The sequence below is a fragment of the Pollicipes pollicipes genome, unplaced genomic scaffold (genome assembly GCF_011947565.3).
Source record: "Pollicipes pollicipes isolate AB1234 unplaced genomic scaffold, Ppol_2.1 Scaffold_4740;HRSCAF=5597_pilon_pilon_pilon, whole genome shotgun sequence".
NCBI classification, from domain to species: Eukaryota; Metazoa; Arthropoda; class Thecostraca; order Pollicipedomorpha; family Pollicipedidae; genus Pollicipes; species Pollicipes pollicipes.
The window spans coordinates 25535853-25559037 of NW_023596545.1; the positions used below are offsets into that span (position 1 = coordinate 25535853).

The 23185-nt window shown below is 56.8% G+C and overlaps 1 protein-coding gene across 2 annotated transcripts in view; it reads left to right on the forward strand.

The window, feature by feature from the left end:
* LOC119099260 (collagen alpha-1(I) chain) overlaps positions 1 to 23185 on the forward strand; it is a 78670-nt gene that overhangs the window by 41704 nt on the left and 13781 nt on the right. Inside the window, exons 5-12 of one of the 2 annotated variants that reach the window (XM_037222382.1) lie at positions 5908 to 5997; positions 7061 to 7160; positions 12656 to 12690; positions 13140 to 13241; positions 20555 to 20710; positions 21180 to 21288; positions 21979 to 22079; positions 22827 to 22899. In XM_037222382.1, the coding sequence (XP_037078277.1) occupies positions 5908 to 5997; positions 7061 to 7160; positions 12656 to 12690; positions 13140 to 13241; positions 20555 to 20710; positions 21180 to 21288; positions 21979 to 22079; positions 22827 to 22899 (766 nt within the window). The remainder of the gene's footprint in view (positions 1 to 5907; positions 5998 to 7060; positions 7161 to 12655; positions 12691 to 13139; positions 13242 to 20554; positions 20711 to 21179; positions 21289 to 21978; positions 22080 to 22826; positions 22900 to 23185) is intronic. The other variant, XM_037222383.1, reaches the window with a different exon arrangement.

Sequence of the window (23185 nt, forward strand, 5' to 3'; positions counted from 1 at the left end):
ACCGGAAATCGGCGACGCATGGAAAGGATCGACTTTGAAATCGGTTTGGAACTCTCACTGCGATGTTGCTTCACTTATGACTTTTCTGTGACTTTGACGGTTAGTGACGGGAACGACAGTACGACGTCCCCCCCCCCTCCCCACACTCTCTGCCGTACAACATATCCAGTCCGGGGCACGACACCCAACCAAGACTCAGCCGAGCCCCATTAATGCGGAAGGTCCACTTTCAGAATCTCGTATTTTCTCTGTTCGCTCACATCTCTTCTGGGGTCATCTGCGATTCCAACTTTTCTTCTTCAGCAGGCTCTTCAAACCCCCCAGTTTCACCCCCTCAGCCCAGCGTGACCGCGGCACACAAGAGATGGGCCGTCTCGCTGCGAGGGCGTAAGCGAATCTGTGATGCGTTTGAATAGGCTCGGATTTTGCCATGTATACACATCTGCCGGCGCGAGCAGTGAATTCAGTCACCATCTGAGTCAAGCGAAACCTTCAGAATGCAGAACAGGACAAATGCGCTTGTTAAAACCGATTTTTTGTGCACAGAAGTTGCAGTTGTAGAATATCATGTAATCATATCAGAAGATATGAAGTCGCGCCATGCAGGTGCATGATGGGCTTCCCTCGCGGTCTCGAAGTTCGCTTGTCCTAGAATCTTACATATTTTTAAGGCTGAAGTTTGTTAAAAACATATCACGACAGATACCAATTTCCTAGCAGAGCAAAATGAGCAGGATCTGAATCTGAAACGACCCAGAGCAGGTTTAAAGGGGGTGAAGCGGGCATATTGGGCCATAGCCCTTCTAAAACTGTAAGGATTCCCTAAACCTGCACATTTTTGCGGTTCTCTTTGATACTTGGGTACCAAAGTTAGACGTGAATTTCAAACGGAGATTGGCCGTTCCAAGGTCCGATTCGTGATTCACGTCGGAAATGGCGAGGCTAATAAAAATAAGCTCGGCTCCCGTAACATAATCTGGCTGAAGGTTGAACCTAGTTGGATTTCCATGCATAACTCCAGACGCTCCTCGGTTTCATTGTTGCGGCCCATTCTGCCAGAAAGATCCAGTTATAACATCACGTTGCTCACTAAATTGGTTCCTTCCAATAGCACTCGTCTTTGCAGAGTTTAAAGCTTTGGTCACATGCTGGCGCACCATAATAAAGCTATCGAGATAGCTAGCCAGATGTATATCACACACACACAGATGCACTCACAGCGCACCCTACATACGCTCCGTGCAGTTATATCAAGGTGGCAACTGGAATGCATGGATCTCTACTCAGATTTCTGCAGCGACCTTGAATCGCCTCTCGCCTTCTGCTGGCACAGATAGCGGGAAGTATTATCGTGCCGAAATCATGTAGATCTTGGCAGCATCACGCAGGTGTGGCTCATCTGTGCAAGGTGTTTACATGACTGCCTTTAGGGCATGATGTTGTTTGACGGGGCTATTTGTAGTGGTGACGAGTCGCGAAAAGGGTTTTCAGACTTGGCAGCACCGCGCGTGCTGACTAACTGCATGCTTTCTCGCCAGTCCTTCACGTTGAACTTGACACATGCTAAGTAAACACCGCGTCTTGGCCACGATGGCTTGTGCCGGAGTCTAGCGGATAGCCTTGCGCGAGAGGCGAACACCTTCCCCCGCGTCCAGCGCGCGGCCAGCAGTACCCCCGCACCCTGGCCCGCGCAACTATGCCGTCTCTATTACCCGGGCTGGTCAGGAGTCAGCGGGGGTGGGGCGGACCGCCCCGCCCCCTGGCGCGTCCCATTCACCCTGTTGTGACAGCCCGGACGAGCGGCGTTTTTGTCGGCCGCGCTATTGTCGTCCGCCGAGTCGTTTTTGCCGTGGGCACGATGCTAGTAAATACAAGAGGAGGCGGAGCCCAATCGTCTCTCCTGCCCGGGATTTGATGCGTCACGGGGTCCGGAGGTCATCCGGGTACTGTCTGCGGCGCCGTGTGCCGCGCTGGGGGAGGGACGGCGCCGCAACGTCTGACCCTCTCACCCACTGCGAGGTCGGATTGCGTCCAACGTAGGTCAAACGATTATGGGGGTTGGCAACAGATCGATTGTTTTCCCAACGTCTGGGTCTTACATGCTGGCGTCTGCGTCAGGTGTTCAGGGTAGTTACCATGCGCCGTGGCTGCTGAGGCTCAACCGCACGGTGTTTGGGTTGGCGCAGTTTAGGAGATGTTAGGGCATTAAAGCATTCCCCTTTCTTTCAATGTACCAAACCGGATAAGTTTTGTTTAGCTTAGGCGCTTGTTGTTTTGCCGGCATGTTTGAAGCGCTATTGAACTCACGCCGGCTTGTCAGTATGCGCGTTCGAGATCATCAGTCCTGCTCTGAGCACACTGACGCCTATTTTGCCACCGCTGCTCGTTGGAGAGTTTTTAGACCCAGCGCGAAAAATCCGGACAGAAGCCAAGGAAAATATGTCAGAACGTCCAACTAGGCGAGGAATATATCTCTTAAGTGGTCCAGTTCTGCCCCAGCGCAAGCACATCAACAGCGTCGAATCACCACCCGCGCACTTTCCTGCCTCCATGCGTGGCCAGGCATTTAATCAATGGTCGATAAACGACGTGAATATATTGCGAATTTGTGTCCGATTCCCGGCGTGATTCAAAGCCGGCGTCATCTGCAGGGGGCGTCGGCCGACTCTGAGTCAGATGTTTTGGGAGAAGGTACAGGATGTCACACCTGATGATGTGGATGTTATGTATGTGGCGGCCAGCCCGTCCGTCTCACCACTCAATGGCGAGTCACATATCGTCAGCCCCCGTGAGTCAGTGGGGGTGGTCGTCTCAGTCAGCGCCCTGCAAATAGCTGCTGAGTGATCAGGGGAGGGGATGCCCGGGCGGCCTGTCAAATACACTAATCAGGGCAGGCGTCACCGCTCGAAATACACCGCGCTTGCCAACGTTATTGGATGGTCAATCCCCTGCGACCATCGACTGTGCTTAATGGTGGGATATTGAGACTCGGGTCGGTGCCGCCCAATGTTCCAGACCTCGGGCAGGAGGGATTCGGGTCTCTCAGTGGTTGATATCATCGGCCAGAACGTTGTGCAGGCTACGTCTTCAGCTATATTTATCGTGTTACCGTGCAGACGAGAAGAGATGCTTGGAGCGAAGTCATCGCGAAGAAGATTTGGCATCAAGGTGTCGCTTGCGTTCCAAGCTGTGTCTGGACGCTGACGTTCCCCTCTTCCCCTCTGGCCAGGATGAACGCCATGGCTGGCAGGTTGAGACCTCCTCCCCCGCCCCTCTCGCTGGCTGTCGCCAGACGTCCCTCAGCTCGTGTATTTATTGAAGCACCAGAACCTGTCTGGCGGCTGGATGCAGTATGATTTTCCTCTTCGGCCCAGAGCTCAAGTTGCAGGCTGCTGATGGCTTCAACCAGAGCAAGCTCTGACCTGCAACCGTGGAATGTTTTCTGCTGACGCGGCGTTGAAGGGCGCGGATGTGCGCGTCCTCATCCCAGGGTGAAGCGAACCGTAAACGTGTTAGATTGCTGAAGCCTTGGTGGCATGCTGCCCTTTCTTTCTTACAGGCTTTATCTTGACTTTTTACAGCCCCGCAACGCCATGTGTTACTGCATTACGCTAAGGCGAGTCGCCTTTCAGCGTACCGGTCCAATTCAGAGTATGAGCGCTCAGTTCTGGGACCCGATCTGGCTCCGTAAGTTTGAGCGGCGCACCCCATTCCAGCTTGGCGTTGAAACAACACGCGACGTTTATGCATACACAACAGACGCTGGCCAAAATCCCCCGAGACGAAATTGCTGCGAGGCGGAAAATCGAAAAAGAGGTGGACCCAGATAGCGCGGGTCTGGGAGGGCATAGGCAGATCAGTCAAAATTCTTCGAGACTAAATCGCCTCAGCCTTCCCACACCTGTGCTCTTGGGTCCACCTCTGCTCGGCACGCATCAGTGACCCCAATCTGACCTGGAGGCGTCCCCAGCAAACCCCGACAGCGGCCGGCGCTCACTGCTCCAGTGGGGAGGGGGCACCGCCGGGGAGGGGAGCCGGTCTGGGACGGCGTGGCGGTCGAACGAGGCGCTGAGCACGGTGGCGGGGGGGGGGGGGGAGCGCCGCGGGGGGAGGGGAGCCGGCCTGAGACGGCACGGTGGTGGGACGAGGCGCTGAGCACAGCTTGAATGTCATCTCGGGCCCGTCGGCGAGGTCGCGCGCCGACGATCTGTCACCGATGGCGCGGCGCGGCTCGGATCAAGACCCTCTCATGCCGGATCTCATTGTCCGCCGCGAGTCGGAACCCAATGACGGGGTTTGGGCTATTTTGGGGACATCGTTGGCTTGGCACGACCTCAGAGGCTGCTGGTACTGAACTGACGGAATTTTTAGTGCTGCTTCTGTTGAGCGGATGAATTTTCGTGTACTTCCTTTTCTTAAACAGACGCAACTTCGAAAAAATGCGACTTTGAGGAACTGGCTGGATTTGAGAGTGAAATTGATCTGTTACTGAGGCGACCTCCTATGTCGTCCTGTTGTTGAGGGGTTTTCGTCGATGGCTCAGCATTGACGGCATTGATAGCCAAGTAACTCGGCTCCGTTTAGAGTCGCAGGTGCGCTGGAGTGATTTAAATCAGCACTGTGCTCAGGTGTTTCCGGTAACTTTCCATCTCTGTTCTGGGGTGTGGGGGCGATCCCGGTTCGCTTGCGGCTGAACAATATCATCCATCTTTGCGGGGCCGGCTCCGGATCGCCTCAGGATAAATGATGCTTGATGTGACAAGGCAATTTTATGATGCATAGTCGGGCTTCCTGGTTTGCGACGTTCGATGCGTTTCGCAGCGAGAACGAATATGACGCTTCCTTTTATTAATGCATCGAGACGGCGGCCTACCGACGCAGAGAAGATCGTAGTTGTAACGAGTGCAGAACGAAGCTGTCATGATGCGTTCTGTCCTCTGGCCCGGTCTTCCACTTCGAAGCCGGCGTTGGCTTGGAGCTCGCAGCTGCAGGGTCTGTGTGAAGGAGGGAAGACGTCGCCAAGCCGCTAGGCTTGCCTGACGGGTCGCGAGGGCGTTCTCAGCGGCCGGTTTGGCACCCGCACCAAGCTTAACCGCCTCTGGAGCCGTACCTGGCCCATGCTGTGGGAACAGCAAAAGGGTGTACCGTATCACTGAACAGCATACCGCATCACTACACAGCAGCTGCGGAATGAACTCAGCCCTGTTTGTGTGGGTGGAACGCCGGTTTGAACACACGTCTCTGCAAGTGCAAACCATGTGCTCTAGCGCCACGAGTTTGTCACTGGGTATTTTTAAAGCTGGGTGAGCCTTTCAAAACATGACGCTTGTCATCTCAGCTGTGTCGGCCGCTTTCGCTGTAGACGCTCTGGCTGCCCGCAACGCTAACCGTACGGGGCTGAACCATATGTTCAACATGGCTTGTTGCTGTCTGAAAAGTGAGACCGCTGCCGGCTTTTTGTTTGGCAATGCTTTCAGTGTATGCTACACATGCATGATATTGAGTTGCGACGCATTCTATCTGATGATGCACCTGTATGGCAGATCGTTCTCTTTTCCTGCCGTTAAGTTGGTTGTAGTTGTCGTCTTTCTCGATGTTAATGTGTTGCCTGTGAATGTGATCTGTAGCTGCCCAGCATCGCCTTGCACCTGTTTATGATGCCCTACCTCATCTGATCTTGCGACCTTTACCTTCTTCACTCGCAGCATCCTGCATACCTTGCACTCCCATCCAGTTTTATTTATTCTTTTTTGCTCTGTTTCTCATTCTTTACATCATTGTTGCTATCAGGTGTTCGCGTAAGCACGCTCCTCAGTCTCCCTGCGCTGTTGCGCCCCGTGTCTGGGCCCTCTTCGCCTCCGTCCTCCATCTGGCACTGTACGCCGCCGTGTGCGCCGTTTCCTGCAGGCGCTCAGGAACCTCCATGGGTCCGGTGTGGGTGACGACTATGATAGCTCCTACTATGATGACTATGAATACGGAGATGCAGACCTGGAGGTAAGTGTGGGGCCATGCAAAACCTGACGACTGCCACGTGGGTAGCGTACAGGCCCCGCGGCGTCGTTGGTTAAGACGACACGTCCGTGTGGTCCCCATCATTTTCAATTTTCTCCGAATGTTTTCCATCAATTCAGTCAACATCCGTCTGCGATTTGTTTGCTAAGTATCGGCATGGTATGAACAGCACATCCGCTTGGTCATGTATGGGAATGTGTTTATGCCGCGAGAAGCTCATAAATTTTGCAGAAACTTCCGCTGCGATGTGCTGTGTTGCGTCCACATTGAATTCTTGGGCAGAGAGAAGATAATCGAAATTGGATGACGATGAAAAAACAGGTGGCTTTCCAGAGCCAGACGGCAAAAATAAGTCCAAGTGCTAGACATATTTGAAAACACTGTTAGCTCCTACGGCCCAAAAAGCAGAACCCCTGAAGTGTACCGGAAATGCGCCGGTGCTGAATTTCCGAATTTCTAAATTCTGCACCATTCTGATATCCCGATTTCTTTCATAGCCAGAGCTTTTATCCGAATTTTACGACTGTTGCACTGGGATATTGAGGTGTTACTGCAAGATAACATAGAAATGTTGTTTAATACTCAGATGTGTGTGTGTGCGTGTATTTTTTACCCGGTGTCGAAGGGGTGCCACGACGACCCTACATGCAAATAGTCACCATAAAATGCAATCAAGAGTTTTGACTGTCATCGGTACTGGGGTTTCATGGTTTCTATTGAAGGCCAAAACAGCATGGTTTTGAGTTGTTGATGGATTCCAGACGGACCCAGCACGGGAATGGCCGCGGTGCTACCAGACTATATTGATTCGTTACAGGCTCATGTTACCAACTCTTGCGTGTCCGGTTCGGAATCTGCCCTAGCCTGCGGAGCCCGCCCCCCCCCCTCGGTCACGTAACCGGTAACCGGTTCAAACTCTGCCCCGTACTGCGGAGCCCGCCTCTCCCTGTCGCGTAGCTGGCTGCAGACAGCCAAGGCGGCGTTCTGACGCGTTGCCCGCGCGTGCCAGCACATGTCCTGTCGCTGACGCCGCGTCTCATTCAAGGAGGGCGACGACGACCTGTTCCTGGACGAGGGGAGCGGCGAGCACGAGGATGAAGGCCCGCCACTCATCCCGCCGCCACCGCCCGGACTCGAAAAATACGGTAACGGAACGAGCGGCCCGCCCGGCTCGGCCACTGTCGGATGTTCACTGTTGACCATCGGATGTTCATTGTCGACCGTCGGATGTTCACTGCTTACTGTCAGATGCTCACCGCCCACTGTTGCCTGTGCACCGCCTGCTGATTCGCCTATTCTCAAGGTCACTGGGCTGGGTCACTGGGTCACCGTCCGCGACTCGTCGTCAACCGCGAACGTTGCCGCCGTCCATAGTCGGTCGTCTACTGCGTACTGTATAATCACCTCTGCACGTCATACACTGTCTACCACGTCTTGTCTACTTTCCACGGTTCCCTGGTCAGTTGTTTACTGACCATCGTCTGCTGCTCTCTGTGTACATTCCGCTGGGTTTTGTAGCAAACGATTCCCCAAAGTTGAGCCGCGAGGCCAAATGTTGATGAGAGCTGTCCCATTCACCCTCGGTACCGACACCACCGTACTAATATTTTGCACCCGGCCCATCCGGTACTTCATCACACGGTCTTTCCCGGTGGTGACCTAGCTCCGTGACTCCCAACGATGTCTGCAGTCGAAAGTTGAGCCTTTCCCGATAGTGTACTTATTCCGCGACTATCGGACGTAGGAAGCGGTCTGCGTTCTGGCGGACCCCGCCGTCCTGTTACCATGGGCCCCTGCGACCTCCACTGTCGCGGCGCCTGCTTGCGTTCCGCTCTCGTGCAGAATGCTATCGGCTCCGAGGCGGAGTCCTGGCGCCGCACATTCCGCGGAGCCCCCGTGAGGCGCAGAGGTCCCCCGGGGAGGCGGCGCGCCCCGGCGGGCGGCGGCAGCGGCGCCGTCACAGGCCCGCGTCGGTCGCCCGTCACCCCGCCGTCGTCGTCTCAAAGCATCCGCCCGTACCAGAGCCCGCGCCGGCGGGAGCCGGGTCCGGCAATTAGTGCAGAGACCGACGTCTCCGAACTGACGAGCGGCTGGGTCCGCGATTGGCGTCTGGCAGTCGTGCGTGCAGCACTCCGTCACGGCCTGCCGCCGTCCGTCGCAGTCTGTCACCGTCCGTCACAGGGCGCCGTGGTCTTCAGAGCGGGCCCTCAGTCGTGCTGCGGTTGTGTCAGTTGAGACCGTGCGGTGCACTGCCGCAGCGTGCGGGCGGCAGCACTGCGGCAGGGGCGAGAGCGGGCCGGACATGGCCCGCGGCGCACGGCCTCAACAATATTTCATAGACAATTAGGCAGCCCTGCAATTAGGGTTGGCTTGATGGCTCCTTGAGGACCGTTGGTCGAAAGTGATGGGCAGGTGAGGGAACACATAGTCCCCTCCCCACTCCCCAACCCCACCCCCACCCCCATCGCTGCTGGAGAGATTGCGCACGACCAACCGGTGACCACAGTACCCGCTCAATCACAGCTTGAAACGACTCGCCCTCTCATACCAAACGCAGTAGCGGTTTCCTGGTCGCCTGAGAAGCAGAGGAATGAGGCACTTTCACTGCACATCAGGGGCACCCGCGCATATGCAGATTCTAGCTGGACCCTGAGTTGCCTCCACGGCAGCGCAACGCTCCGAACTGCAAGTCGGCGGTCAAACCACTTTCTAGTCTCGACCCGGGCGGGCGCTTCCGTCGCTGATATCCGGGGCTAGCCCAGGCGCTGCGAGGATGGGGCTCCAGGGGTGGCGCTGCGAGGCTAGCGCTTCTGGGATGGCGCTCCCAGGATGGCGCCCCTGGGATGGCGCTCCTGGGATGGCGCTCCGAGGATGGCGCTCCGAGACTGGCGCTTCTGAGATGGCGCTCCTGGGATGGCGCCTCCTGGGATGGCGCTCCGGGGATGGTGCTCCTAGGATGGCGCTCCTGGGATGGCGCTCCTGGGATGGCGCTCCGAGGATGGCGCTCCGAAGATGACGCTCCTAGGATGGCGCTCCGGCTACCGGCGCTCTCGGGTCTGGCGCTGCTGCTCCACACGCGGATGCTGCTGTCGCTCGGGGCCCACATACGGGCGGGGCTCACCAGACGCTGGTCATTCTGCCGAATGAGGCGACGCGCACCCCTGGCGCACGATAGAGCGGCAGAGCGGCGAGGCGGATCAACTTCTACTCGGTGCTGACTATCGCGATGCGTGTTTCCATAGATGGCGATGCGGTCTGGAATGACGGCAGTATTTGTAAGGCACAGCGAGACCCGATTTGTTCGCATGTGATTTCGGAGCCGTCTGGGGTATTGAGCGTGCCGACATACCTGTGGTTTGTCTTGACAGTCATCCCTAAACTGTGCTTAAGCCCAGGCGGACAATGGCATCCCACCGTGTGCACAGTAATGACCTAAGCACAATGACTCACATTCCTGTCTGATCCGTGCCGGGACCATAACCGCTAGTCAACAGCTCGTTACTGATCACGAGCTGACCTTCTCAGTTAGGCCCATCCTGCATGCCGTCCCTGAAGCTTCAGCAGTTAGCCTGCGGACCCCTCGGTTAGCGCAGCTTAGGCCGCACTCTCGCAGGCCCATGCCTCCGTCGGGCGGTGAGATATCACCCGCCCATTGCATTGCGTTTTATTTCGGGTCCTGACGGCGGTCAGCACTGGTTTTACGGGGCGCAGTTAGCTGTATGGAGCTCCGCGCCGCACCGGTGACAAACTGGTTTCGGACTTGGGAAGTGTCGGCGACGCTATTCGTGTCGGGCGCCGCGGCTGCCCGGTTGGAGCGCGCCGGCTCGCCCGTCAGTGGCATTGCTGTGTCGTGCAGGCACGCTGTCAGCTCCAGCGCCGCCCCGGCGGCACTACGAGCGATTGCGGCTCGCTCTGTCCGGCTGTCCGGTCAGCACTGCCTGCTGTCCGATCAACACTGTCCATTCAGCACTATCCGCTGTCAGCGTTACTTGTCGGCCGATCAGCACTGCCCATTCGGCACTGCCCGACGAACGGTCATCACTACCTGTTGTCCAAATAGTACTCTCCGATCAGCACTGTGCACTCAGCACTACCCACTGTCCGATCGGCACTATCCGGTCAGCACTACCTGCTGTCCGATTTAATCTGTCAGATCAGCACTGTCCGTTCAGTACTACCTGCTGTGTGATCAACACTGTCCATTCAGCACCACCCGCTAAGCGATCGGCACTGTCCGATTAGCACTATGCGCTGTCTGACCCAAACTGTCCGATCAGCACTGATCGGCCCGTGTTTTCCGCCGTTTGATCGCATTGCCAGACCCTGTCAAGCGTTATGTGCTGAGTTTTCCATTCACTTTCTAGCTGTCCAGTCTGTTGACCTGCCTACTCGTCTGATCTCTGCTACCTTGCCGCGCGGTCAATGCCAGATTACGTCGTTGCTATTCGTCGGCGGGCTCGACCCCTGCTCATTCCGCTGCAAGTCCAGTGTCTCCTGACCGGCTATCACTGAGCCGCCTACTTGCCCCCTCCTGTCCAGCTGTCGGGCCGGCGCCATGTCGTTCTCGCCTGCCGTCTCTGTCCTGTCTTCTGTCCAGCTGTCTGGTCGGCGCCAAGTCAGTCTCCCTGCCGTCCCTGTCCCGTCTCCTGTCCAGCTGTCTGGTCGGCGCCAAGTCAGTCTCCCTGCCGTTCCTGTCCTGTCTCCTGTCCAGCTGTCTGGTCGGCGCCAAGTCAGTCTCCCTGCCGTCCCTGTCCTGTCTCCTGTCCAGCTGTCTGGTCGTCACCAGGTCAGTTGCCCCTGCCGTCTCTGTCCTGTCTCCTGTCCAGCTGTCTGGTCGTCACCAGGTCAGTTGCCCCTGCCGTCTCTGTCTTGTCTCCTGTCCAGCTGTCTGGCCGGCGCCCTGTCGGTCTCGCCTGCCGTCTCTTCCCCGTCTCCTGTCCGCTGCCTCGGTCGACACCTGACCCGGCTGCAGGGCGCGGCAGTGTTGATCGGCCGCCTCCGATGGCCGATAATCGCTGGTGGCCGTTGGACGACGTCTACGAGAGGGTTGGGTCGGCAGACGGCCTTTGAGCGCCCGTAATAGGCTGTCCACTCAATGGAGCCGCGGCACTGTGCCTTATTCAGCCTCCCCCCCCCCCCCCCCTCCGCCCCACTCACCCGGTCCAACCAGACCGCCTGGAAACCGGCCCATACATAGGCAGACGGGGCCGCGGAGGCGAGACCGCGTGCCGGCATGCTCGCTTCCCCTCCCCTGGCGGTGCAGCGCGCGCCTTTGTTGCCCTCAGCCGAAACGCTGTTTGGTGAAGTGGGTGCAGCCGCCCGCTCCCTGCGCAACGGCTGCTGACGGCCAAGCTTGCCGCTCACTCAAAGAAAGCGGCTGATTTTTCAGGGCCGGCTCATGATCTGGTGGATCGTTGACAGACTGTTAACGATCGCGGGTAAAACGGGTTTCCTCAGGCGGCTTTAGCAAAAATGCATCACTTAATCAATTGGAATGTTTCAGAGCTGTCAATGGACAGCCACGGATGAGAAACCGAACCTGAGGGGGAGGGGGTGCATGCCAATGTTTTCTGAAAGACTTAAAATTGAGACCAACATAGAAGTGGGGTTTTACAATGAATGTGGGTGATGTCATTTGGTGTCTATTCTTTGCATGAGGCACCGCAGACATAATGTTAATTTTATGAGATGTTGTGATGCAGCCATATATTTGCCACTTGAAATAGATCTAAGGGCTAAGGCACGATCGATGTCTGTTCGTGGTGTAGTTTTCCTCAGCATGCTGATTTAATGTTTAATGCAAGCAAGTTTGCCAAATGTGAGGGGCTCGAAACACGAGCTACGCTGGTACCACCGGCCATGGTTAACACTGTTTAGATGTTTTTGAGAGTGCTAAAGCAATGTCTCTCATTTTTTCCAGCAGGATTTAGTTGCTGATGAACAGAGTATGTTATGAGACTTGAGTTACTACTGTCATCAAGATCGGAGTTAGTAATAAATAATGTGCCGTCGTCAGCTCCGTCTGAACGTGATTGATGATACTTGACGTTGTCAGCGTTGTCACACTTGCACCGACCGTAACAATGTGTGACATGATGACCAGCAAGTTCCAGACGGTTTAAATCAGGTGTGCCGCTTAAGAGCTTCAACTCTGTCGGGGGGACAACACTTGTACCCGTTTACAGCACATTTACGACTGCACCGCAAGCACAATTCCAAAGTCAACACCCGTTCCAGGGCCTTGCAACGAAAGCAAACCAGTCAGCTTCCTCTCAGAGGGAAAAAGTCACTACTCTCTCAGAACTTGGCTCGCCTGTCGCGTCCATACGTTGGCTTGTCCATGCTCTAAGCACTGAACGAACTGATCATCGCAATCTATCCCCATCCGCCAACTCCAGGCCGGCAGTTCTGCCGGCAGCCGCTGCGTGGCGCCCCAGTCTCCGATTCAGAGCGGCGCTGTTACGGCGAGGCCTGTGTGCTACGAGGTCTTTTCTGGTCACGCCCAGACGTCGACCGCTGGACGTGTGCTGCGTGTAGCCCGGTGACCTGGCTCCGTCCGTGGCCCGCTGACCTGACCCCGCATCTGTCGGCGGCCTGAATCTGTCTGTGACCCGCTGACCTGACCCCGCCTCTGTTCCAGCTTCTAAAGGAGAGCCGGGTGAACGAGGTCCTGTGGTGAGTGTCTGCGGCACCAGTGTCGGGGATCGAAACTCAGACTAGGGCGCAGCGCTTTGCGATTTGTTAGTCTCAAGGAGCCTTTGATTCAGCGCAATGTCCGTTGCTGTGTCCAAACTCGTTGAAACGTTGCCGCCATGGTATGCTGCACAGTGCGCACACGTTCTTTACGCGGGTCAGGTATCATGCGGCGTCATAGAAGAGCGACCGGCGGCATATACGGCGAGAGAGCTCTGTAGCAGGTTTGGGTCGGGTATGGGTATACGCAGGGCGCCAGGCTTTCGCTTCCCACGGGGTCAGAGTCCATCTGTGGAGCTGTTTGGCAATCGTGAAACGTCCGCGCCGCCACGACACGTTCCGCCGACCCTCATCCGTCACGGCGGCTCTCGCCAGTGATGGAGCCTTGGCAGAGGCCATTTGTGTTGACATGGGTGTCGTTGTTTCGCCAGGGACCCCCCGGCGAGTCGATAGTGGGACCCCAGGGGCCGCGGGGAGAGCGAGGCCCGCCAGGACCTCCCGGCTCGGGCTTCGAAGGGTCTGGAGACGACGAGGTAAGGGTGAGAGGTGACCGACCGGCTCGTGTTCGCCTGCTCGTTTGAATCATGTCTCGAGTCTTAGAGAGATTTGGGGCAGGCTCGGCAGCGAATATCAGTCAGTGTCAACGCAGCCGTGATTTGCACTTAATTGTTCTGAATCTATGATGTAGTTTTTTCCTGTAGTCTTCCATGTCTTTCCTACAAAGCCACCCCATTTGAAGGATCATGTAATGTTTTCATCACCCGAAGTATGCCAATTCACTGCTTGTAGGATCTAGACAAGCCATATCTTAAAGGTATTGTGCCAATGACAAAACACGCTCGGTATTGTCATAGCTTTTTGTGCGTCTAGGGAACCAAAGGTACGGCGTTCGAATCCCCAAGGTGCCCGTTCTTTCGAGCAGGGTGAGATGTAGTCGGCACCATGTACCCCCAGTAGCTGGGTGCGTCGCAAAGTCCCGGTAGCGTATGCGCGTGACGTAATACGCCACAGAAATATCATGGTAACTTCGATATAATTGAAAATGCATTAAGTACATAGGTTATGATTTGCCATTTTTGGACTCACCATTTTGCCGCCTAAAAACACGTTGGTGTATTAAATGACTCGACATTAACGCTCATATGCATAACTTAATGCCCTAAGAGGCGTTTTGGTTCAGTCTTGCAACGAACGCTTGTGTGAGATTTCGGCTTAGCCTCGGTGAAATAACAAATTCGGGGTGGTCAGTATATTTGCTGTCGGTGTCTCCGACACCACATGGTCAGAGACGGTTATTTATTTGCTGTGACTCGGGTGTCGCCCACGCTGTCTGCCTCGTCGCGACGGAAGTGCTGGAGGCAGTCGCAGACCCGCCCGGCCTCTGGCCGCCGGGTAAGGTGACTCGCGGCACCAGCAGAGGCCTGGCCATCCTCGCAGTGATCTCACCGCCTGATGCAACCACGGCTGGGCTCGCCGGAGACACCACCCCACGTGTCCTCCCCGGGCGGCGCTGCAAACGAGCCATGACCTGACCCCCCCACCACCCCCACCCCACCGGCCGACGGATACGGCAGGCCGCGACCCGGGCCCTCCCCACCGGCCGAGCACCCCGGGCTCCCACCGTCGGCTGACGGATACGGTAGACCGCGACCCGGGCCCTCTCCACCGGCCGAGCACCCCGGGCTCCCACCGTCGGCTGACGGATGCGGAGCGCCTCAGCGCCCTAGCGGATGACGTGGGATTTACACGCTGGTTTGGCTTCGTCCCGCGCATGCACCACCGGTCTGGACAGGGACACGCCTTCACATATGCCGATTCAAAGAAGTTGACTTTGCCTTCGTGGGGATCGCCGCACGGGAATACACGGCTTGGTCACTGCGCCCGCGTCGCCATACCGTGAGGACTCCTCTGCCGTGACGGGTGTGGTGAGACTCCCCTGCCGTGACGGGTGTGGTGATCACGCCTCTGTCGGCTTGCGCACCACGCAGGACGCCCCTGTTGTCGCAGGCGCCGAGCAGATACCCTGTCGTGGCGGGTGCCATGTGGACACCCCGTCGTAGGCGGGTGCCATGCGGACACCCTGTCGTGGCGGTTGCCTACGGTGTCGTGGCGGTGCCATGTGGACACCCTGTCGGGTGGTGCCGTGAAGACCCCCGGTCGTGGCGGATGCCGTGTGAAAACCCTGCCGTGGTGGGGGCTATATGGACACCCGTCGTGGGAGGGGCGCCGTGCAGACGCCCCTGTCGCGGGGTGCCCACGGTCGTGGCGGGTGCCATGTGGACACCCTGCCTTGGCGGATGTCATATGGGCACACTGCCGTGGCGGGCGTCATGTTGACACTCTGTCGTGGCGGGTGTCATGTGGACACCATGTCGTGGTGGGTGTCATGTGGACACCATGTCGTGGTGGGTGGTCATGTGGACACCATGTCGTGCGGGTGTCATGTGGACACCATGTCGTGGTGGGTGTCATGTGACACCATGTCGTGGTGGGTGTCATGTGGACACCATGTCGTGGCGGTGTCATGTGGACACCATGTCGTGGTGGGTGTCATGGTGGACACCATGTCGTGGTGGGTGTCATGTGGACACCATGTCGTGGCGGGTGTCATATGGACACACTGCCGTGGCGGGCGTCATGTGGGCACCCTATCGGCACTGATGCCATGTGGACACTCTGTCGCGGCGGGCGCCATCTGAACACCCTGCTGTGGGGGTGCCGTGCTGGCGTCCCTGTCGTCACAGGTGCCGTGCGTACGTGCCGTGCTGAGGACACAGCTGTGATGTCAGCGGCGGCGGCGCGCCCACCATTGTCCTCTCGGCTCGCGCAGCGGGCGGCCGAAGCGAGCGGCGGGCGGCGCGCCTCGGCCCGAGCGCCACGTCACCCGCGTCCCTGTGGTCCGTCTGTGTCTCCTGGAACCTGTCACCGGTGGTCTGTGTCGCCTGGGCCTGTCGCTGGTGTCCGTGTCACCCTGGGACCCGTCACCGGTGGTCGTGTAAGCTTTGCTATGTTGTCACGTGTGATATTCATGATCTGTGTAATGTGCGTGATATAAATATTCTGTTTTAGGTCTTTGACCTAAATATACTAAATGGTACTTGCTCGTATCATATCATATCATATCATGCACTAAATGATACTTTGCTCGCATCATGATGCTTGGCTCGTATCATTTAGTAGATACCTTTTGTATGTGCCCTGTCATACCGCACTTGTATGATCTGAAAGCGTGATAGCCACTGTGTGGATGGTTTCCAATGTGTTGATGATATGTGGGATATGTGGTCGGTCATCTGCGGTATGTGACCAGTCGGAATCCCGACTGCCCCATGACCTTTGGTCGCTAATTTGAAAATCATAGTCGCTGTGCGAAGGGCTCACTTCGATGTCATGAGTTGTGTTCCCTATTGCAGAAATCCAGCGGTATGCGATAACCGCGGTCTGCGTCTCTGTGACCTCCACCACATTCGTTTAGCGCCACCCGTGACCTGCACCACCTGTGGACTGTCTGTGTCATCTGTGTCTGTGTCTCCTGTGAACTGGCCTGTCTGTGTCATCCGTTCTGTGTTTCCTGTCAACTGTGATCTGCCTGTGTCATCCCTGCTTGTGCATCCTGTGAATGTCATCTCCTTGTGGCATCTGTGTCTGTATGCCCCGTGAACGGGTCTGTCTGTGTCATCCCTGCTTGTGCATCCTGTGAATTGTCATCTGCTTGTGGCATCTGTGTCTGTATGCCCCGTGAACGGGTCTGTCTGTGTCATCCGTTCTGTTCTCCTGTGAACTGTCACCTGCTTGTGGCATCTGTGTCTGTATGCCCCGTGAACGGGTCTGTCTGTGTCGTGCGCCACACGTGGTCGGCGTGTCACGCTGACCCCGGGCGGTGGACCTGTGTGGTCTGACGCGCCATTGTCAGCTGCAGCGTGACCATCGCTGGGCGCCGGCTCCGATGCCGATAGCGCCGGCGCCATCTCGGGCGGATCCCGTTAGGTGCTCCTTTGTCCTGTCGAGGGGCGGCACGGAGGGCGCTGCCGCCACCGACCACCTCAGACCAGCCCTCAGCGGCCTCCGCTGGATCGCGGGCTCGTGGGCTCCGCGTGCGGATCGGAAGCGGTTCGCCGCGTGTTCTGGCGGCTCGCTCATGTTTGATATGTTAGCACGGACGATGTGCGTAGGACTGCTCGAAGAACTCAGCCCTAGAGAGGACTCTTGACGAGTTGTAAAACAGCAAGTACAGTAGCATTTAGTGAAGTGAACCAGCAAATGTCGCACTTTGAGTCCTTTTTAGAAAAATTGACTCTGCCTTAGCGTAAATCAATATATTTAATGCGGTATCATTTCAACGCAACAATAGCATGTTGTCCCCTGATCAGCACGTCAGGGAAATATCTCGCACCGCAGACCTTCGATCGGACGGGCACGAGCGGGTGAGGTTAGCACCTACCCGGTAACCAGCCGCGTTAAGTAGCAGCAGCACTGATGGCATGCGGGCAGAACATGACGGCGGCGAGATGTGTTTTAGGTGTGCTAATCGGCTGTTATCTTGCTTCCCCAACGTTTATGGCGCATCGGTTCACTACATACCGAACCGCCCTTATGGCGGAGCCTCGTCGGTGGCATATCTGCAGGCGGCGTCCATTGACCTCACGGGATGGCATGCGGTCACGACAACGGGATGTAATGATGGGATCCAAGCCCTGCCGAAGCGAAACCGCGCGCTTGTTGTGGCCAGACCTCAGGACACACGTCGCATCTTGGTGCGCCAATGAGAGGAGCGTCCGAACGCCCGGAGATCGGAATGGGTCACCCCTGGAACGTGGACGGGAATGACATCCTTATATTATGACCTTCCCTCGAGGCATCTTTGAGACGCTGACGTGGTGACAGGTGATCGACGCCCTGCAGACACTGAGATGCCATTGTGATCGAAATTTGGCGCCCTTGATGCGGTGTCCTCGTGACCAGACCTCTGCAAGCCCACTCAGGGTACCCTGGGACATGAACTCAGCTCTCCTGAAACGTTACAGGGTTGAGCCTGCGTGGCAAGGTCTGGCAGAAACGTCACACCCGTGAAAGGTGTCCCGTGGGCTTGTGGCCTGTTTCTCGATCATCAAGAGTTGTTGCTTTGATGAATGTTTCGTACAACCACTGGCAGAATGTCCAAATTTTTGCATGCTGGCTTAACATCACTTTACCAACACGACTCATACGCTTATAACAGACTCTGAAAGGTGACCATAAAAGCGCCGAGCTAAAGCCGTCCTAATCGCCGTAAGTTGTATGTCAGCCCAAGCGTGAAAACCTAATTTTTGAATATGATGAAGCCCCACCAAATGTAAACGTGACTTCAAGGTCCAAGCTCCTTACGGAAGGCATTCGTACATCCCTGAGAGATCGAAAACCTGTCTTTGACGACTGTGCCATGGTGTGCCACGCGAATGCAAATCCCCCATTAGTATTTGGCTAAGAGATCGGAGAGAAAATAGCATAAGTACTAGGCCACTTACGAGGAAAAGCGAGTGTCGATGGCATTTCAACAGCTATGCCGTGGACAGTGTCGTGAGAGTCTTGCAGTTAGTTGCGTAATTCCATTGAGCTAGATCTTGTGTTTGGAGGAAACGAAGAGGATGATTTTCCGCCACTTAAACGGAAAACCCGATTATTTAATGGAACTTGAGTGCTCTCTTCTGTCCCTAGAAAATCATGGTACGGCTTTGGCGCGGGTAATACATGCTGCGACGCATTAAACTTCGCGCGTATGGCGCAGTAAACAAGGAGCTTGATGCAGCTCATCAAGATGTTACCAGTCAAAATTCCGTGAAGTCTGGCACAGAATATACAAACGAATACCACCTCCAGAAGTACAACACGGAGACATAAAAACGCCCCTTCGTCCTTGGCCAAATGTGATATCCCTGGTAGCACACCATATTTCACGGTAAACAAATCATGCTGCAAGCCGACATCGTACTAGGCCTTACACTCCATGACTGCACTGCCCGGTTCGTGACGTATAACAATTCGCGGGACAGGGATCAGACAAACCTTTGTTAGTGCTGGTGATGGAGCCCGTAAAATGCATCTAACACGAGACCTGGGAATGTGCGGAAAAGTACTCAAGGCAGCCTTTAAGATGCTGTTCGCCCGCCTGCTGGATGAGCCAACGCGACTGCCAACCAGCTCTGCCATGACGTAGCTGCATGGTTTGTTGACAATTCTTCTACGCGATTTGTCCCAGGGTCCCAGGGATTAATTACCCCACCGCTCGCTCCACATGGCTTCTGGGGTCAAGGGCGGCACTGGCAAGACCTTGCCAGCCGGCGACTGTGATTACAACGAAGTCCTTGGTGGTGACTCGGGATTCAGGGCATGCCGACGGCTTGGTCACTCACTACCCGCATGCGGCCTATGGAATGTCAGCATGGACTGCCGTCACCCCGATCGTGAACGTGCATTAAAATTGCTCTGAAAATCTATCAGTGCATACCGTGTCATTAAAGTCGTCTCCCGCGGCTCACATCCCGCCATACTGGCCCTTACTTGTGTGCGTACATCGTGTTACTGGACGCGAAAACGTCGCTCGCCATAGCAGCGGTGCTAGAAGCTCTTTCGGGACCGGTTCTTGGCTCGATGGTCTCTGCAGCGCGGCCATCACCCGCCGCTCAGCCGGCGTGACCCCGACGAAAGCCCTTCCTGCCCCTCTCCCCCCCCCCCCGACGAGAGCCCCCCCCCCACGTCCCCCCGACAAGCGCCCTCCTTGCCCCCCACGGGAACCCCTCCTGTCCTCCCGACGAGAGCTTCTTCTGTCCCCCCAACGAGAGCCCCTCCTGTCCCACCGATCAGAGCCCCTTCTGCTCTCCCCCTCCCCTTCTTGCTGTGGATGCTCGCTCATCGAACACGGCACTGGCCGGCCATCGATGCACTGCCTGCCGTGCAGCCCGCTCTGTTTACCGGCAGTCTGACCGGCGCCTGGCGACAGACTCCGGCGTGCTGCAGGCTAGACGCCCCCCCCCCCTCTCCTCCCTCCACAGCCGGGGGGGGGGGGGGGGGGGCAGCCGGGTGACGCTGGTATTCGGGGCGCGTGTTATGTGTAGGCAGATTCGCTCACTGAGCACCGGTCATTCCCGTTATGCAGCGAAAGGCTCGGGCGGTGCTGCAAAGTGTGTGGTAACCGGTGTTGCACTACGTCTAGTGGGCAAAGACACGGAGTGCGCCGTCGCTCCGCTTGAGTTTCATTGTTGCATGTGGCGCACTGCGTGTCAGAGAAACCACTGTCTAAGTGGGATAAACGACGAGTTCTTTGGCCTGGCATGGCCACGTGCGGTTCCTGATCAGGTCACACACGTAAACAGGTCGCATGTCGAAGGTAACTGAGATGCGAGCATACTATTTTGTATCGGCATTGGTGTACTGAGAGCATTTAGGAACAACCATGCGTAGTATCTTCGGGGTAGACATGCTGATAGCTATGTTTCGCGGCTGCTGCCATCTGTGAATAACTGATCGTGGCATGCGCGGAAAGGATTTAAGTTCGCCACCGCCCGTGTGATTGTAAGGTCACGTCAGAATGGCACTGCTCCAGGTAAATCAATGTCGTTTCTTGTAGATTAGCGCTTGTTGGTAAGCAGACAACGTTTGATGACATCAGAAGCCTGCCGTATATAGAAACTGCCTGTTGTGAAGGGCTCCGCCTTCTCTACACAATGCATTCTTGGGTGACCGTGTCGCCTACACGATCGTCGACTGCACCGCCGTTCCCTGCACCATCTGGCACCTGTCGGAGGGGGAGGGGTGACACGTACCCAGTCGTATGATTCCCTGCCCCCTGACGATCCGGTGTTGCCGGCAGGATGGCGTATGGAGTGCGGCCGGACCGCCCGGGCCCCCTGGAAAGTGTTCGTGTGACCTCGACGACTTGGCAGCGGTGCTAATCACCTACAAAGAAGTGCGCGGTCCAGAGGGCGCTCCCGGTCTGGACGGCACGCCCGGCATGGCCGGATCCCCGGTCAGTGCCCCTCGTGGCCCCTGGCTGGTGCCCACGAGGCCGGAGCCTTGAGGCTCTCTGGCTGGTGCCCACGAGGCCGGAGCCTCGTGGCCTCCTGGCTGGTGGAGCCTCGTGGCCCCTGGCTGGTACCCACGAGAGGTCGAAACCTTGCAGCCATTGGCTGGTGCTCAGGAGAGTCGGCGGTGGTGTACAGGACTGACACGCATGCCTTTGTTTTCATCGAGCCCGGTTCGATGAACCCGGCAAGCGAACTAGGCTCAATTGCCGTCATTTGGACGGACGCGAAGACAGGTGGAAGAGCCAGGTGAAGTGCTGAGTGTTGCAGCACTCGTCGGCGTCGGCTGCTAGTTCGCGTTACTCGGATGTGTCCGTGTGTTTTTGTTTTTGTCCTTTTTGTAATGGCTGCCGGCTGCTGTCGCCAGTCAACCGGAACACGTCTTGCACTGACCGCGCCGGCGACGTGTTTCAGGGCCATCCAGGTCCGAGGGGAGAACGCGGCCCGGAGGGGCCCGAGGGGCCCCAGGGAGAGCGCGGAGATGCCGGGCCCAGGGGGCCGGAAGGTATTCAAGGCCTGAAAGGTTCGTGTCGGTTGCCCAGTGCGATACCGAAGCGCAGCAGGGTGATGTAATTATTAAGTCATGTTCCATGACGATCAATCCATTATTTTACACCCTGGCGTATCTTTTATATTGTTTCATTTCCAAATAAGTGATATGGCAATTGTACTTCGATCAATCTGTCACGTACAGCAGGCGTTTTGTGTGGTACGTGGGCGTATCTGATCGAATAGGTAAGACTATGTATGGATAACGATAGCCTATGCCCAGCCCAGAATGTGTCCGGCCTGCCGAGCCTGAACTAGACTCTGTGTCTGCGTCCCACCTGCCGAGTCTGACTCTGGGCTCTGTGTCTGTGTCCCACCGGTTGAGTCTGACTCTGGGCTCTGTGTCTGCGTCCCACCTGCCGAGTCTGACTCTGGGCTCTGTGTCTGTGTCCCACCTGCCGAGTCTGACTCTGGGCTCTGTGTCTGTGTCCCACCGGTTGAGTCTGACTCTGGGCTCTGTGTCTGCGTCCCACCTGCCGAGTCTGACTCTGGGCTCTGTGTCTGTGTCCCACCGGTTGAGTCTGACTCTGGGCTCTGTGTCTGTGCCCCACCGGTTGAGTCTGACTCTGGGCTCTGTGTCTCTGGCCTGCCTGACGAGTGTGACTCTGGGCTCCGTGTCTGTGCCCCACCTGTCAAGTCTGACTGTGGGCTCTGTGTCTGCCAGGCGATCCCGGCACGGACGGCGTGCCCGGCTCTCGAGGGGAGCCCGGTCCGCCCGGCCCGCCCGGCCTGGGGCTGGGTAGTGGACTCGGTAGCGGATTCGACGTAAGTCACGCGGCAGCTGGGAGACCGAGTCGTGACGGTACTGACGTACACACACGGACGTGTTTCGGAGATGGGAGCTACAATTAGAAAATTGCGTCTTGGATAGGACACGTTAGTCTGGTCGCTAGCAGTTGTCCGCAGCCTCCGTCATTATTTGGCGCCCCGGTGGTCGGCTCTCTTTCCCCTCTTTCCCTCTCCCTCTCTCTCTCTCCTCTCTCTCTCTCTCTCTCTCTCTCTCTCTCTCTCTCCCCTCTCTCTTCTCTCTCTCTCTATCTCTCTCTCTCTCTCTCTCTCTTCTCTTCTCCTCTCCTCTCTCTCTCTCTCTCTCTCTCTCTCTCTCTCTCTCTCTCTTTTGGTAGCCTCGCGTCACGTCGCGTGTATCCACCACCAGTGACGTGTGACTGTCCTTTCCAAGCGCTCATGGAACCCGCGGAACATATTTAAGGTAAGAACGTAATACGCTCGGTGTGATCATGACGTGCGCTCTCCAGTGTAGTTGGAGGCGTCTGCTTTAGCTCCTCTGAGTGTTAAAGAATTCTTGACTGCGCTGCGCACGGATGGTTCGGCGATCTGGTCTGCCCCGGAAGAGAGCTGCGGACTGGCCGGTGATGCTGCCGACTGGTCAGTTCGGAGGTCCAGTCTGCTCCAGGGGAGCGCTGCGGACCGGCCAGTCTGGCGGCCCGGCCTGCTCCAGAGGAGCGCTGCGGACTGCCCGATGGCGCTGTGACTCTCCCTCTCTGTTTTCAGCAGAACGATGAGACGTTCGGATCTGGCTATGGTGCCGGCGGGTACGGCCTGCCCGGAACACCAGGACCTCCAGGTCAGGGGCCGGGCTGTGGAGCCCGACTCGCTCCCACCGCTCATCTAGTTCGTTTTGTGAACCGGCGGTCTCTATATTTGATTGTGCGGCGGCGGCCTTTGGAATTGGGTTTAAAATTGTTGGCTACAGCATTTCATCACCCAAGTGGCATAACCTGACTTTTGTCGGTGCCACCACCTGTTGTTGGTTTGACAGCGTTCACACCGCTGCCCCAGCCAGTTGTTTAACTGGGGAAGGGTCGGAAAAGATCCGGAAAAGCTTGGCAAACCTCAAGTTTCCCCAACCA